The sequence below is a fragment of the Mercenaria mercenaria genome, chromosome 17 (genome assembly GCF_021730395.1).
Source record: "Mercenaria mercenaria strain notata chromosome 17, MADL_Memer_1, whole genome shotgun sequence".
NCBI classification, from domain to species: Eukaryota; Metazoa; Mollusca; class Bivalvia; order Venerida; family Veneridae; genus Mercenaria; species Mercenaria mercenaria.
In genome coordinates, this window is record NC_069377.1 from 52,633,357 (window position 1) to 52,647,550 (window position 14,194).

The following is a 14,194-nucleotide window of genomic DNA, read 5'->3' on the forward strand; positions in this document are numbered from 1 at the left end:
TTATATAGTTTGGTAACTGTATCCACTTTAGATGGAAATATGACTTATTTCAGCCCACTTAAGGTAGTTCTGCACGTTTGATAAACCGGAAGTGATGGCGTGACGCCATTTTTCCGGAAAACGTAGAATAAAGACTGGATTCGGCGTACGGAACAGAAAATCATTTTATGAATTAATTGCAACCTGTAAGTAAATTTATTACAATGGCACTGTTGCTATATTGTAAAGTCAAAATATGATATTAAAACATATCACATGTTACATAATTCAAAATAACGTCTTAAAATTAGCGTGAAATGTCCGGTTTGCTTTAATCATGGTCAGATATCTCAAAAATAAGCACACGGACCTATATATTTTATTTCATCAAATTATAGGCCATGTCTTTATTTACAACTGTGAGAAGTTTCATCAAAATCTACATTGTAGAAAAATTTCTATTCGCGAAAATGTTAAGAAAGTTATGATTTTCCCATAGACTCTCATTATGAAATATTGCATGAGGTCCCTATTTTTCAAATCAGTCTAGCAAAAAATCAAGCACACGACCATATCTTTTTTATTTGCTTAATGTTCTAGGTATATTCTGAGGTTTTGAAAAATCAGTGTTTAATCAAATTCTACATTGTAGAAATAATTTCGATCCAAACGTGCAGAACTACCTTAAACAAACATTTTAGCTGGGGCCACATTTAAAAAAGTCTTTGTTGTCTCCCGAGCCTACATTTTAATGTTGGGTAGGTAGGTAGGCAATATCTTTTTTTGGTGGGGGGATTTTACTTTCACAAGTAGATATATATGATTGTTTCGTACAGAATATTTGTTCTGTAAAATTAAGACAAATCTGTATAATGTTGTATAAAAGGATGAAATTAAATAATACAATTTAACTTTCTTACTTATTATTTTGCTTACTTTAAATCTATGCGGCACTTGTCATATCGCAGCCCCATGTGGTTCTGGGACGATCTGTGTATGAAAAGAATTGGAATCACTGCCTTACCCTTGCATGATCGTAAAAGGCGACTAATAGGGTCTTAACACTTGGTTTTTGCAGTTACTCTGTGATTCCAGCAGGTATGCAAATTTTGATTCCATACCTCATGTTTTTATTTCGATGTAAATGAGCCATGGAACCAAAATTTGTAGTCCTGTTTGGCGCCATATAACCTATACTGTGTTGGTGCGCCGTAAAACCCAAATAAATAAATAAATTGTCATATCGCAACTTTAAAAAAAAAAAAAAAAAAAATGTTGACCAGCATTGTCCAAATAAAAACTTTTGGGGCACAGTATTTTAAGTGGGTAGGTAGGGAGACAGCAAACAAACATATTTTTAATTTTGGCCTGACTGTAAATAGGTAAGAGTACATCAGATTCTAGGTCACCAGTTTGAACAACTCTAGGAACTTGTACCTTGACGTTTTGTCTTCTTTATAATCTTCTGACAAAGTCTAAAGCAAATTGAAGAAATTTAGAGCACAAGGTCACAACAAAGGAAAAAAAATGGAATTACATGTACTGTAATCATTTTCAGTCTTACTTATTCCTTTACCTGTGTATGGGAAGTCTGTGAATTACATTGGCATAAATTTTGAAACAAACATTTATTACTTTGAATTATGGAGTATGATAACTTACGACATTGTGAATTGTTTGGATTAAAATTTTACTCACAGATTGACAGATCTGTTTATTATGAAACTTCATGGCTTCTTATATTGCATGCATTGAACCTTTTAACACTAGATGTTCACATTGTTTGAAAACATGTAATTAATATCTAGGTCTGGTCCATAACTTTTATTAGCTCACCTGAGCAATGCTCAGGTGAGTTTTTCTGATCGCTCGTTATCCGGCGTCCGTCTGTCGTCTGGCGTCTGTCGTCCGTCGTCTGTCAACATTTAGCTTGTGTATGCGATAGAGGCTGTATTTTTCAATTAATCTTCATGAATATTGGTCAGAATGATAACCTTGATGAAATCTAGGCCGAGTTCGAAAATGGGTCATCTGGTGTCAAAAACTAGGTCACTAGGTCAAATCAAAGAAAAACCTTGTGTATGCAATAGAGGCTGTATTTTTCATTTAATCTTCATGAATATTGGTCAGAATGATAACTTTGATGAATTCTAGGCAGAGTTCGAAAATGGGTCATCTCGGGTCAAAAACTAGGTCACTAGGTCAAATCAAAGAAAAACCTTGTGTATGCGATAGAGGCTGTATTTTTCAATTAATCTTCATGAATATTGGTCAGAATGATAACCTTGATGAAATCTAAGCCGAGTTCGAAAATGGGTCATCTCGGGTCAAAAACTAGGTCACTAGGTCAAATCAAAGAAAAACCTTGTGTATGCGATAGAGGCTGTATTTTTCATTTAATCTTCATGAATTTTGGTCAGAATGATAACCTTGATGAAATCTAGGCCGAGTTCGAAAATGGGTCATCTTGGGTCAAAAACTAGGTCACTAGGTCAAATCAAAGGAAAACCTTGTGTATGCGATAGAGGCTGTATTTTTCAATTGATCTTCATGAATTTTGGTCAGAATGATTGCCTTGATGAAATCTAGGCCGAGTTCGAAAATGGGTCATCTGGGGTCAAAAACTAGGTCACTAGGTCAAATCAAAGAAAAACCTTGTTTATGCGATAGAGGCAGTATTTTTCAATTTATCTTCAAGAATTTTGCTCAGAATGATTACCTTGATGAAATCTAGGCCGAGTTTGAAAATGGGTCATCTGGGTTCGAAAACTAGGTCACTAGGTCATATCATGTAAAAACCTTGTGTGTATGCGATAGAGGCTGTATTTTTCAATTGATCTTCAAGAATTTTGGTCAGAATGATACCCTTGATGAAATTTAGACCAAGTTCGAAAATGGGTCATCTGGGGTCAAAAACTAGGTCACTAGGTCAAATCAAAGAAAAACCTTGTGTATGCAATAGAGGCGGTATTTTTCAACTGATCTTCATTAAATTTAGCCAAAATGATTACCTTGATGAAATCTAGTCCGAGTTCGAAAATGGGTCATCTGGGGCCAAAAACTAGGTCACTAGGTCAAATCGAAGAAAAACATTGTGTATGCAATAGAGGATGTATTTTTCAATTGATCTTCATGAAATTTGGTCAGAGTGATTGCGTTGATGAAATCTAGGTCAATTTTGAATATGGGTTATCTGAGGTCAAAAACTAGGTCACTAGGTCAAATTAAAGAAAAATCTTGTGTATGCGATAGAGACTGTTTTTTTCAATTGATTTTTATGAAATTCGGTCAGGTTGATTGCCTTAATGAAATCTAGGTCGAATTTGAATATGGGTCATCTGAGGTCAAAAACTAGGTCACTTGGTCAAATCAAAGAAAAAACTTATGTATGTGATAGAGGCTGTATTTTTCAGTTGATCTTCATGAATTTTGATCAGAATGATTGCCTTGATAAAATCTAGGTCGAGTTTGAACATGGGTCATCTAGGGTCAAAATCTAGGTCATATCTAAGAAAATGCTTGTTTTATCGCAAGAGACCAATATTTTGGTCCAATCTTAATGAAAATTGGTCGGAATATTTGTTTCCATGAAATCACTAGGTCAAACATGTTTTACACTGTTATGGAGTGTTTCTTAGGTGAGCGACCTAGGGCCATCTTGGCCCTCTTGTTACAATATTCATGAACATTTTATGTAATGTTATTAAGCAGAGAAAGAAAAAAGGCATGAAAAAATAAGTAAGATGTTTGTACATGTCCACAGTACCGGCTGAGAGGCCAGTTTAAGTTCAAGTAGATCATTGTTCCGAGTTCAAGGCCTCAATGCTATCAACAGTTATAAATAAGTAAACATACACACCATGAAATTTGATTCAAGTTACCATGAACAGAATCAGATAAAAGCTTGTAACAGGCATTATAAATTGTATGAAAAAGTTACCCCAAGTTGTAATGTAACAGGATATATGTGGATACAAAGTATTTTTAAAAAAATAATTAACTAGATTGAAAAAAAGAAGTGACCTCAGGATGAAAAGAGGGATCAATTTTCCAAAAGTCTTTGCAATTTTTTTTATCAAAAGTCTTTGCAATTGATTTTAGTTATTGATCACCATGAATAACCTTGTACATGTTTGGAATTAACTTCTTTTCATTAGATTCTTATAGTCATTAAAAATTATACAGTTTATTCAGGTTAATTTTCCGATATACAGTCTAACCTGTACTAACGGGCACCTATGATCAGCTGTCACCTGTTCAGCGGTCATTTTGTGACTCCCCCGACAGATTTTCCTCTATTGCATCACTTTATTCAGCGGCCACATCCCATCCGCGGTCAGCGGCCTCTGGAATTGCCTCCCGACCACCTTATTTGACCCCTTTCAGCGGCCATGTTTCTTCCCAAAACCAATTTTTAGGCGAGAATCCCCTAAGATAACAGATTTTTGAGGAACACATGATTGCTAAGTTTCGCGTGACTTCACCAAAAACGACAAAATGACAGGAGTTTCTCAATTCAAACTGATAACCAAAGGTGTGATCCTCTTTTTGTTACGATCAAATGGCCAAAAATCATCGGCAGTTAGCGTGTCACCTCGTGTCAGTTTTTTTGTTCACAGTTTGATCTCGGTTAAAGATAATACTTTAATTAGTATCATGGTTGTAAATGTAAATTTATATGAAATTAATTTTGTTAAAAAGAAATATAAACCACTCGATTATTTACGGAACATATCGGCAATCTTAAATTTTAGCGTACACAGTAAGCACCGAGAGTAGCTTCCCTTTACCAAAATGGCGAAAAACGTAAACAAACTGAATGTTTGTTTGTTTGTTTTGGGTTTAACGCCGTTTTTCAACAGTATTTCAGTCATGTAACGGCGGGCAGTTAACCTAACCAGTGTTCCTGGATTCTGTACCAGTACAAACCTGTTCTCCGCAAGTAACTGCCAACTTCCCCACATGAATCAGAGGTGGAGGACTAATGATTTCAGACACAATGTCGTTTATCAAATAGTCATGGAGAACATACGCCCCACCCGAGGATCGAACTCACGACCCCGCGATCCGTAGACCGACGCTCTACCTACTGAGCTAAGCGGGCGGGTTACAAACTGAATGAGTTCTGCAAAAAGAACAATAATGGTTTTAATGAACCATTTAAAAAATGCTGTTAAATAACTGTAGCATGTCAATTTTTAGGTAAATATTCAGGAATACAGAATGACGTCCAAGTTTGCTCTTGGCCTTGTGGCCTATCTTAACAGTAGGAATAGTATGCATTAAAAGGAAGTGGAATAGGGAAATAGAAAATGGTTATTTCCTTCTGTTCAGCCTTGCTGTGAACAAGAAACTGTTCGATTTTTTTCTGCAGTAGACAGGTTGTATGTTAATAGTGATAGGTTTTGCTTCATGCATCTTGACTTGCCACCTCCAGTGTAATACATTCATCTTGATAGGCTGTCAAATTACTGACATTAAAGATTGAACTTGTCTGACCAAGGTCACCGCATGTTTACTACTGTCTGTTCAGTCATTTATGACTAAGGCTTTACCATATTTATAAAGAGATGGTTTAAACTTTAAGGAAAAGGTTGCAATAGTATTAAAATGTTCTCTTTTCCTGCATAGCCGGTAGTTGTATGAATAGTTAAATTCAATGATTGGTTTGTCCAGTTTTGATCACATGCGATCAAAGTGCTAGTAAATTCAATGAGTTTTAGGGCATAAAAGCATGTTTTTAGTTGTACCTGTTCATAGTACTTGCTTAATTAAGGGATTGTCTGCAAGTGGCCACTGTAGACAGAAGAGGTCTATGTCCAGTTTTCCTATTTACATCATCAATATTTGTAAAAAACTTTATTTTTCATTTTGTGTAAAATCTTTTTATAAAAAGGTGCTACAAAATTTAAAGCATGCAGTTACATAAAAAAGGCATGCAGTGTCTGTGATACGACAGAATATTTTACAAGATAATAATTATTTTCATGTTTTCTGATTGTTTTCTAGTATAAATATGAAATACTCATATGTGTCGTGATTTTATCACATAATATTTTTAGTAAATTAATGTTTTTTTTGGCATTTTTATTGACTTTTTGACAGGCTACTTACAGAGAACATAATTATATATACACATGTATGGGTTTTACTGTATAGGGTTTATCAACTCTTTGGCATACAGGTGACTGTTCCTAGCAGGTTCACACTGTACAGAAGTGACTGCTACACCAGGCGTTTTATTAATTTGTTTTGTTCAAGAAATCTTGAAGCTTCTTTCAAGTTTGCTTCTTAATGCAATTTTAGAATCTGTGCATGGAATACTCAAACATAATCTTGAATTGCAATTCGTCCCCTCCAAAAGATTTATGTGCCTGCTGGTCAGTCCATAATCGTTTTTCAGCATCTGCATTTTCAATGTGTCAGGGACACATCTTTTTCAAGATACTGCAGAGAAATCTCAGTCTCTCAGTCCTTCACCATTATTTCCAGAAAGCAGAAGCATAATAAGCTTATTACGGAATAATTGAGCCGTGCCATGAGAAAACCAACATAGTGGCTTTGCGACCAGCATGGATCCAGACCAGCCTGCGCATCCGCGCAGTCTGGTCAGGATCCATGCTGTTCGCTAACAGTTTCTCCAATTCCAATAGGCTTTAAAAGCGAACAGCATGGAGCCTGACCAGACTGCGCGGATGCGCAGGCTGGTCTGGATCCATGCTGGTCGCAAACCCACTATGTTGGTTTTCTCATGGCACGGCTCAATTATTAACTTGAAAGCGCCCATCTAAGACTCGAGTTGTGTGCAGTTATTGTGCATTAATATAACAAATAACCGTTAAAACCCTTTGTCAGATTTCAAAGTAATTAGCTATTTGATGAAAGTTGTTGACTGAGCAGAATTCTTCTCCAAGCATGCGACAGAACCCACAGCAATCTAGAATTCTGTCACATGATCCCTGTCAGTCTTTTGCAGACAATATTTTTGTATTGTTCTAATTCTTGGTAATGCCATTATATGCTGAAGATGCGAGTTACAGGTTCTTACATTGACAAGCACAAATCTTACATCAATATTAGTGTACTCCACTGTATGATTATGTATGAATAATTTGTGTTTTTTGTTTCTTAGAAAATAATTTCCTGGGCCAGCTTTTCTGTATAAACCAGGTTTTTCCTTGACTTCTCTTTATATAAGACAATGCACTTGATATAACACATCATTTTAAAGAAAATTTGAGGGGTTTTTTTTTTGGGTTTTTTTTTTTTGACAAATGGTTATGGTCACTAAGTGCTCCTCATTGATGCAAGTTCGAACCTTGTTAAACTTTGAGGTGTAGAATTCTTCTTGTGAGGGAGCCATCCAGCTAGCATAGGGAAGGTTGGTAGTTCTGCCCAGTGCTTGCCCATGCCTGAAACAGTGCCCTAGGAGCGGCACCTGGGGTCGTCCTTCATACATATTTTACAAACGTCTCATGTTATATTTCATATAATATGTTGCAGTTGTATAACAGCAGTTTTGATCGGAAGTACAATTTTGTTGATAACATCCTTGATCTTAGACACACTGTCTGTTGTCAAAATTTCTGACAGAACATTTTGTCCTTCTTGAGCTAAGATCAAATTCATGACTAGGTTTTGTTTGTTCGACAGTGTTTTCAGTTATATTTGTCATTCATTTAACTTAAAGGGGTTACAAGGTAGTCGCCTACTAGTCGGTTCCTGAGCAGTATCAGCTTGTTTGTGGAAATACCAGAGAGGTTGAGCAGGGAAGGGCAGAAAGTGGTTAAACCTGTATACCTGCACATTTGTCAGATTTTTTGGAGTTCATAAAAGTTTGCAATTGCAATTTAAAGAAATTTTAATGTGATTCCTGGCTCCAGTTTAAGGAATTTTTTTATCTACATGTAACCTCTTACTTGAAATCAGATATTAAAAGTAGAAGGCATTTAGCTGCATTCTATCAAACACATTAAAATATTTTTTAAAGAGTACTGGTTAATCATTTTAGACATTGAATATATCACGTGTTGACGATGTTGTTTGTTTTCATATTTTTGAAATTTCGATGTTGATCTGGAGGCATGTCCCTTTAACTGTGTTGGTTGTCCGATCTTTGAGAGTACCTTTAGTATTTTACATTATATTGGAAGTGTTCTACTGTCTCAACCTATTTGATTAGAATCAATACCAAGAAGGTTTGGAACTATATTACTTAGGATACCCTTATTTGTTTGTTTGTGGACAAGTTTTGATATCCGTTTATGTTAAAGCATAAAATAAAGTGTTAGATATTCATGGAGTGCAGTTTCATAACCTGCTATGAAAATGCATTTCAGAGTTGTAACATGTGTTAGAAAATACATCACAAGCGAACAACATTTTCCCCTGCAAACCTTTAATGAGAAGATTTTATTGTATTTTAAGGATCTGTAACACATTTTTCATAAGGAGATCTTATTTACTTTATGACAGTCTGCAGACTGCTTATACTAAAAAATTAGTTTGTTAAAGAGAACTGTTTCACTTGCTTTTTGTTAAGAATTTTCAATATGCTGGAAAATTCCCAAGAGAAAAATTATGTGTTGCAGCTTCACTTTGTTTTGTTTTTTTGTTCGGTTTTTGAAGGTTTTGGTGAAATTAGTTCTTTCATATGGTACTTGACATAATATGATAATATGGTATTGTTCCTTGATGTAGCTTTTTGTTTAAATATTTAAGAATTAATATGTCAGATTTAAAAGTATTAAACTTTACTTTATGAGGGTGGAACAGAAAACTGCAGTAACTTGTTAAATAAAGGAGAGTCAAAAGTTGTCAGTTCAGCCCTCAGAATTTAGTTTAATTGTTTTGTTTGTTTGATAAGGTTTTCAGTAAGGTTAGTAACGGTTACACTAGTCGGTTAACTAATGTATGAATATTGTCAAACAATCATACCTGCCACCTATCAAATCTCATGAAGATAGGAAAACCATTTGAATGTAGAATGGCAGCATGTTTGGCAACGCATTGTAAAAAAAAACATGTCGTACCCGTCAGGCAGATTGATTCCCTGATCTCTTAGAAATTGCTTCTGATTTCTTTGTTAACATTTTAAGTAGAGCTTTTCACAGCAGGCCTGGATCTAGGGCCGGGCCGAGGGGGTTGTGCACACCCATTTGGCTGCGAAGTGACCTATACTCATCAAAGATGCACCCAGCTACTTTGGCAAAGGAGTAATTTTCTGAAAATTTGACCTAAAAATGTACCAGAGGCCACCATTTCATACCTATATTTTAAAATTCTCCAGGGGGAGACTTTCCTCACCTTCCCCCTAACATGGGCAGAGGCCCCCCCTCCACTGTACCTACCCGCTTTCGCCGTTATGCGCCTTGGCCGTGCCATCTTCATTGTAGACTGGTCACAGTGCCAGGAAAGTATTTCTATATGACATTAAATTAGTTCTTTTACTGTAACGCATGCAGACTAGAAAATATTTTGATTTCTGACATAAAGTTTGGACAAATTCAGAAATAATGTATCAGAATTTAAATCAACTCATTTTCAAGTAACTGACGGTTCCCCACAGGGCACATGGTTGGAAGACAACTATTGCATTCAGACATTATCATCATGTTCTGTCACATCTTCATGGTGTACAGCTAAAGCAACTTCTTGTTCCATTGTTATGTGCTCTACCTGAGCCATTGCTTAAGCTAACAGATTAGACTCCATTAATCTGACTTGATCACCTTTGCTGTATGTGCTCTTTGTATATATATAAATTTATTTTATGTAAAAGCCATCCTCAAGCTGTTCATAACGCTGAAAGACTTTGTAAAATCGGACCACTACTGAAAAAGATATGGCAGTTTGAAATTTAAGAAACTAGGTGATCATGGAGGCAGCCATTTTAGTGTTTATGACGTCATTTACACACTGCTGAATTCTTTATTTAGCAAATAACCTTTTAAATAGATTAATTTTGATATGTTTCTTGAGTGTAAGGTGTAAAACATGATAATTTTTATTATAGTTGGAAGAAGTAGAGAAATTATTTTACAGAAATAAGTAAATACAGTTTAAATGTGTATCTAAAAATTTAATAAATCTGCCATTTTGATTTTGTTGTCCATGGAAACAAAATGGCCACCAATTTGACTAAATATGTAAATGCTCAGAACTTCTTCATTTTTACTTCGATTTTGAAAATTCTTTCACTTCTTTAATTGATTTAAGAAATCTCAGTAGACGAAATTAATGTAAGAACAATGTTGTCTTTCCCTTTAAAAAAAAGGCAGCTAGGGAGTTATTATATTAGTGAAATCAGAGGAAGAAGTTGGGAGTTATATACTAGATACTCATGTGCTTAGTAATTAATGTTGTAAACTTGGATTTGCAAATTAATACTGCAGTATTTGCATGTTTCCTGTTGATAGAGATAGTAAAAGTAGGCTGCCTTGGGATTTGCAGCTGCTTCATGATAAGCCTGTAAGCAATGTTTTCTCTAAGTTTGTATAACATTTTTGCCCTAAATATTTAAAGTTGATTGGCATGGAAATTTGAATAGACCATTTGTTAGCGAAGAATATTAATGTTTCAGTCTTCAGAGAATATTACTTGAAAGTGTTTTAATGGTGAGCAGCCAACAGGCCTGTTAACAGTTTGAGCTTCGTGCAAGCGGAATGTTCTCCATGCTGCTTTGTTTCAAGACAGCATGCCAGAATTCATTGGCCCTCTCTGCTAAAAGGTTGTAGGAAAGTTGTCAGTTACTTGTTGTAACTCACAAACTTTCAACAGTTAATCAGTTTAAGTCACAGTCTGTTTTTCTTACACTCTGTATAGATGTATTTTACAGGGAAAACCCACTTATAGCATGTGGTATTTTGTATTTCAGGGCACCAGAGATTCTGCTTGGTCTGCCATTCTGTGAATCGATAGACATGTGGTCACTAGGATGTGTAATAGCGGAACTGTTCCTAGGTTGGCCTCTCTACCCGGGGTCATCAGAGTATGATCAGGTATGTCTTTTAGTTTTTCATTTCTTATGCATATATTACATGGTTCGCACAGGCCATGAAAAGTCCTTGAATTTGATGCCTACTCCTTGAAAACTACTTGAATTTTGTAACAGTCAGAAACTACTTGAAAACTACTTGAATTTAGGAAAAAACGCACAAAAGATGGCAAATAGTCCTTAAATTCGTCAGGTGCGAAGTGGAAATGGACAAACATTATAAACGGACCAAAATAAACTAAAAAACGACAAAAAAAACAACAACCGTTACCGCCATTAGGGCCTGCCACGGAGTCGGCGATAGTACGGTACGGTACTGTACTTTACGGGTTTTATGCGCTTTCAAGTAATTTTCACACTGTGTAATTATCCGCGATGCGTTGAAGGTCATTTTACATAAATCTTGTGTTACATTGTTTAATTTTGTCCTAAATTGGATTTAAATTGGTTACCGGTATTTCATGTCTCAGCAGCAGTGACATTGCGCCCATTTTAGTCCTTGAAAATGGAGGAAAACTACTTGAAAACTCCTTGAAAACTACTTGAATTTTTTTTGGGAAGGTCTGTATGAACCATGTATAATAATCTTACACAGTTAAGTGTTAAGATTGATGACTTCGAATCATTTGCTCCTCACTTGTCATGCCTGTGTTGGTTCAAGCCTTCACTCAGGGCATTGGATTCTTCATGTAAGGAAGCCATCCAGCTGGGCTTGTAAGGAAGGTTGGTGCCCACCTGTGATGAAATAATGCACAGAGGGGCACCTGGAGTGTTCCTCCCATCAAAGCTGGAAAGACGCTATATGACCTATAATTTTGTTGGTGCGACGGTAATCCCAACAACTCCAAATGCAATTTTGACACTTTCCAGCTGGAACAAAAAGTCCTGTATAGGCTAAGTTAGCTGCCGGAGAATGAGGAAATATCATACAAGAAATGTTGTACAAGAAAAATAGTTACACGGTAGAAATTGTTGATTGTCCTCTAAGGATCCATTACCTTAAAGTAAAGCAGTGCAGACCCCAGAAGGCTTAATTATAAGGCGTGTCATCTTCATTTTACAAGATTGTCAAAATTAAAAGTTTCCTCCCAAAAATTTAAAACATCAGAAGTTTGTTTTATTACTTACAAAACATTTTGATACAGATGTAAAAAGTTAAATGTTTTAAAATGTTCTTATGTTAAGTGCACTGACTCACTGGAATCTGAATTTTTTTCTTGGCAAAAAATGGAAAACACCATTTATTGAAACATGGTATTTATTTCTGGTCTATGTGAAATGTAAGCAACTTGCCTCTTTCCTTGTTTCTGATGTTTTTCTCAGCATGATAGATTAGATTGTTTGTTAATTTATGCCTTTATATAAAATAATCTGTTAACATTATTTAGACAGTGAGGAAGCATTATTTCTAATGTTCATGGTGAAATTGTTGTATCTTGCTCAGTATTTTTATACATCTACAAGAGTTTTGCAGCCAGTCTTTTGCCATGTAGGTGAAATAATTGTGTTAAATAATAAGATATTAAGTTTTTTTTCTAACGAATTCCCCTTTGAAAGTCATTATGAAGTTATACTCGTTCATTTCTATTGTTTGGTAGCGAAAAAAAAGGATTAGAAATGTTTTATAGCATAAAAAAGAAATGAAATGTTTGATTGCATAAAAAAGAAATTAAATGCAAATGAAAAGAAGGAAAGTAGGTTAAATAGTGAATTAAATGCAAGTTAAGAAACAGCTATACAGAGCTGTTTCCTTTTACTATCTAAAGGCAAGTCAACCAGACTGTTAGGGGCAGTCCTACTGCAAGCAAAGAAGGTAGTCTACTGCAAGCAAAGGAGGCAATTCTGCTGCAAGCAAAGAAGGCATTGCTACTGCAAGCAAAGGAAGCAATTCTTCTGCAAGCAAAGAAGGCAGTTCTGCTACAATTATGCTGCAAGCAAAGAAGGCAATTCTGCTACAAGCAAAGAAGGCATTGCTACTGCAAGCAAAAAAAGCAGTTCTGCTGCAAGCAAAGAAGGCATTGCTACTGCAAGCAAAGAAAGCAGTTCTTCTTCAAGCAAAGAAAGCAATTCTTCTGCAAGCAAAGAAGGCAATTCTGCTGTGATTATGCTGCAAGCAAAGAAGGCATTGCTACTGCAAGCAAAGAAAGCAATTCTGCTGCAAGCAAAGAAGGCATTGCTACTGCAAGCAAAGAAAGCAATTCTGCTGCAAGAAAAAAACAGTTATCTTGGTTATGAGTCTAAATCAGAGTTGATTAATCAGTACAAAAAATACAACCATGGTTAAAGTCACACAAAACTGAAAATCAATGAACAGTGACTGGAATTTGGGGCTCATATTTGGTTGGAGTTTGAACAGTGAAGTAATTTGAAAACCATTTTATCTTAAGAAGGGAAAGAAGAAATTATGTCGGTCTTTTATTGGAATAAGAAATTCTGGCATTATTGAATTTGAAAATGTATATACAATAGTGCGAGTAGTCAAATGATTTTGTAACTGCTAGGACTTATTGAAGAGCTGAATTATAACTTGTACCAACATTAATTTAATGGCTGTCAAAAGAGGGTCAGTCTGTATAGTAAATGCATTAAGTACTTAAAATCTGTGTATTGGATTTATAGAACACTTTGTATACTGTGGGGATTTGCCTTTTAAAAGTCAATATAAAGTTTCTTGTTCATTTATTTTCGCAATTTGTAGTGAATAAATATGAAAGTCAATATTGTTACTGTATAAATTGAGATTTTATGCATGTGTGTGTGTGTGGTACTTTCATACCAGTTTCACAGCTGTCCATATTAAGTACGGCCAAACTTTCCTATGGTATCAACCCCCTAGTCTTTGTTAACAGGTAGTTTCAGATAGCAGATAAACTGGAAGGAAAAATGATGACCTTTAAAAGCATGTTTTACATCTAGTTGTGATTCAGATGGGTCTTTTAGTTCTTTATAGACTTTCACTCTATCTCCGTTATTAGTCAGATTACTGACATTTGACTCAAACAGTTGTCTTAACAACACCATCAACATCTGATGCATAGTTTGGTTCTAAATTTCCTCAGGTACGTATGCCCTCTTTAGCTATGAAACATAGAGATAGTCAAGTGCATCTTGTCCTCTGGTAGGCTGACAGCTCTTTGTTAGCTCACCTGTCACAAAGTGACAAGGTGAGCTTTTGTGATCGCGTGGCGTCCATCGTCCGTCCGTGCGTGCGTGCGTCCG

General features: G+C 35.6%; 1 protein-coding gene across 2 annotated transcripts in view; it reads left to right on the forward strand.

Moving 5' to 3' along the window:
• The window catches only part of LOC123537473 (homeodomain-interacting protein kinase 2-like), a 62,964-nt gene that overhangs the window by 21,017 nt on the left and 27,753 nt on the right, over positions 1 to 14,194 (forward strand). For both annotated transcript variants that reach the window (XM_045321195.2, XM_053528174.1), the window contains exon 3: positions 10,856 to 10,979. In XM_045321195.2, the coding sequence (XP_045177130.1) occupies positions 10,856 to 10,979 (124 nt within the window). The remainder of the gene's footprint in view (positions 1 to 10,855; positions 10,980 to 14,194) is intronic.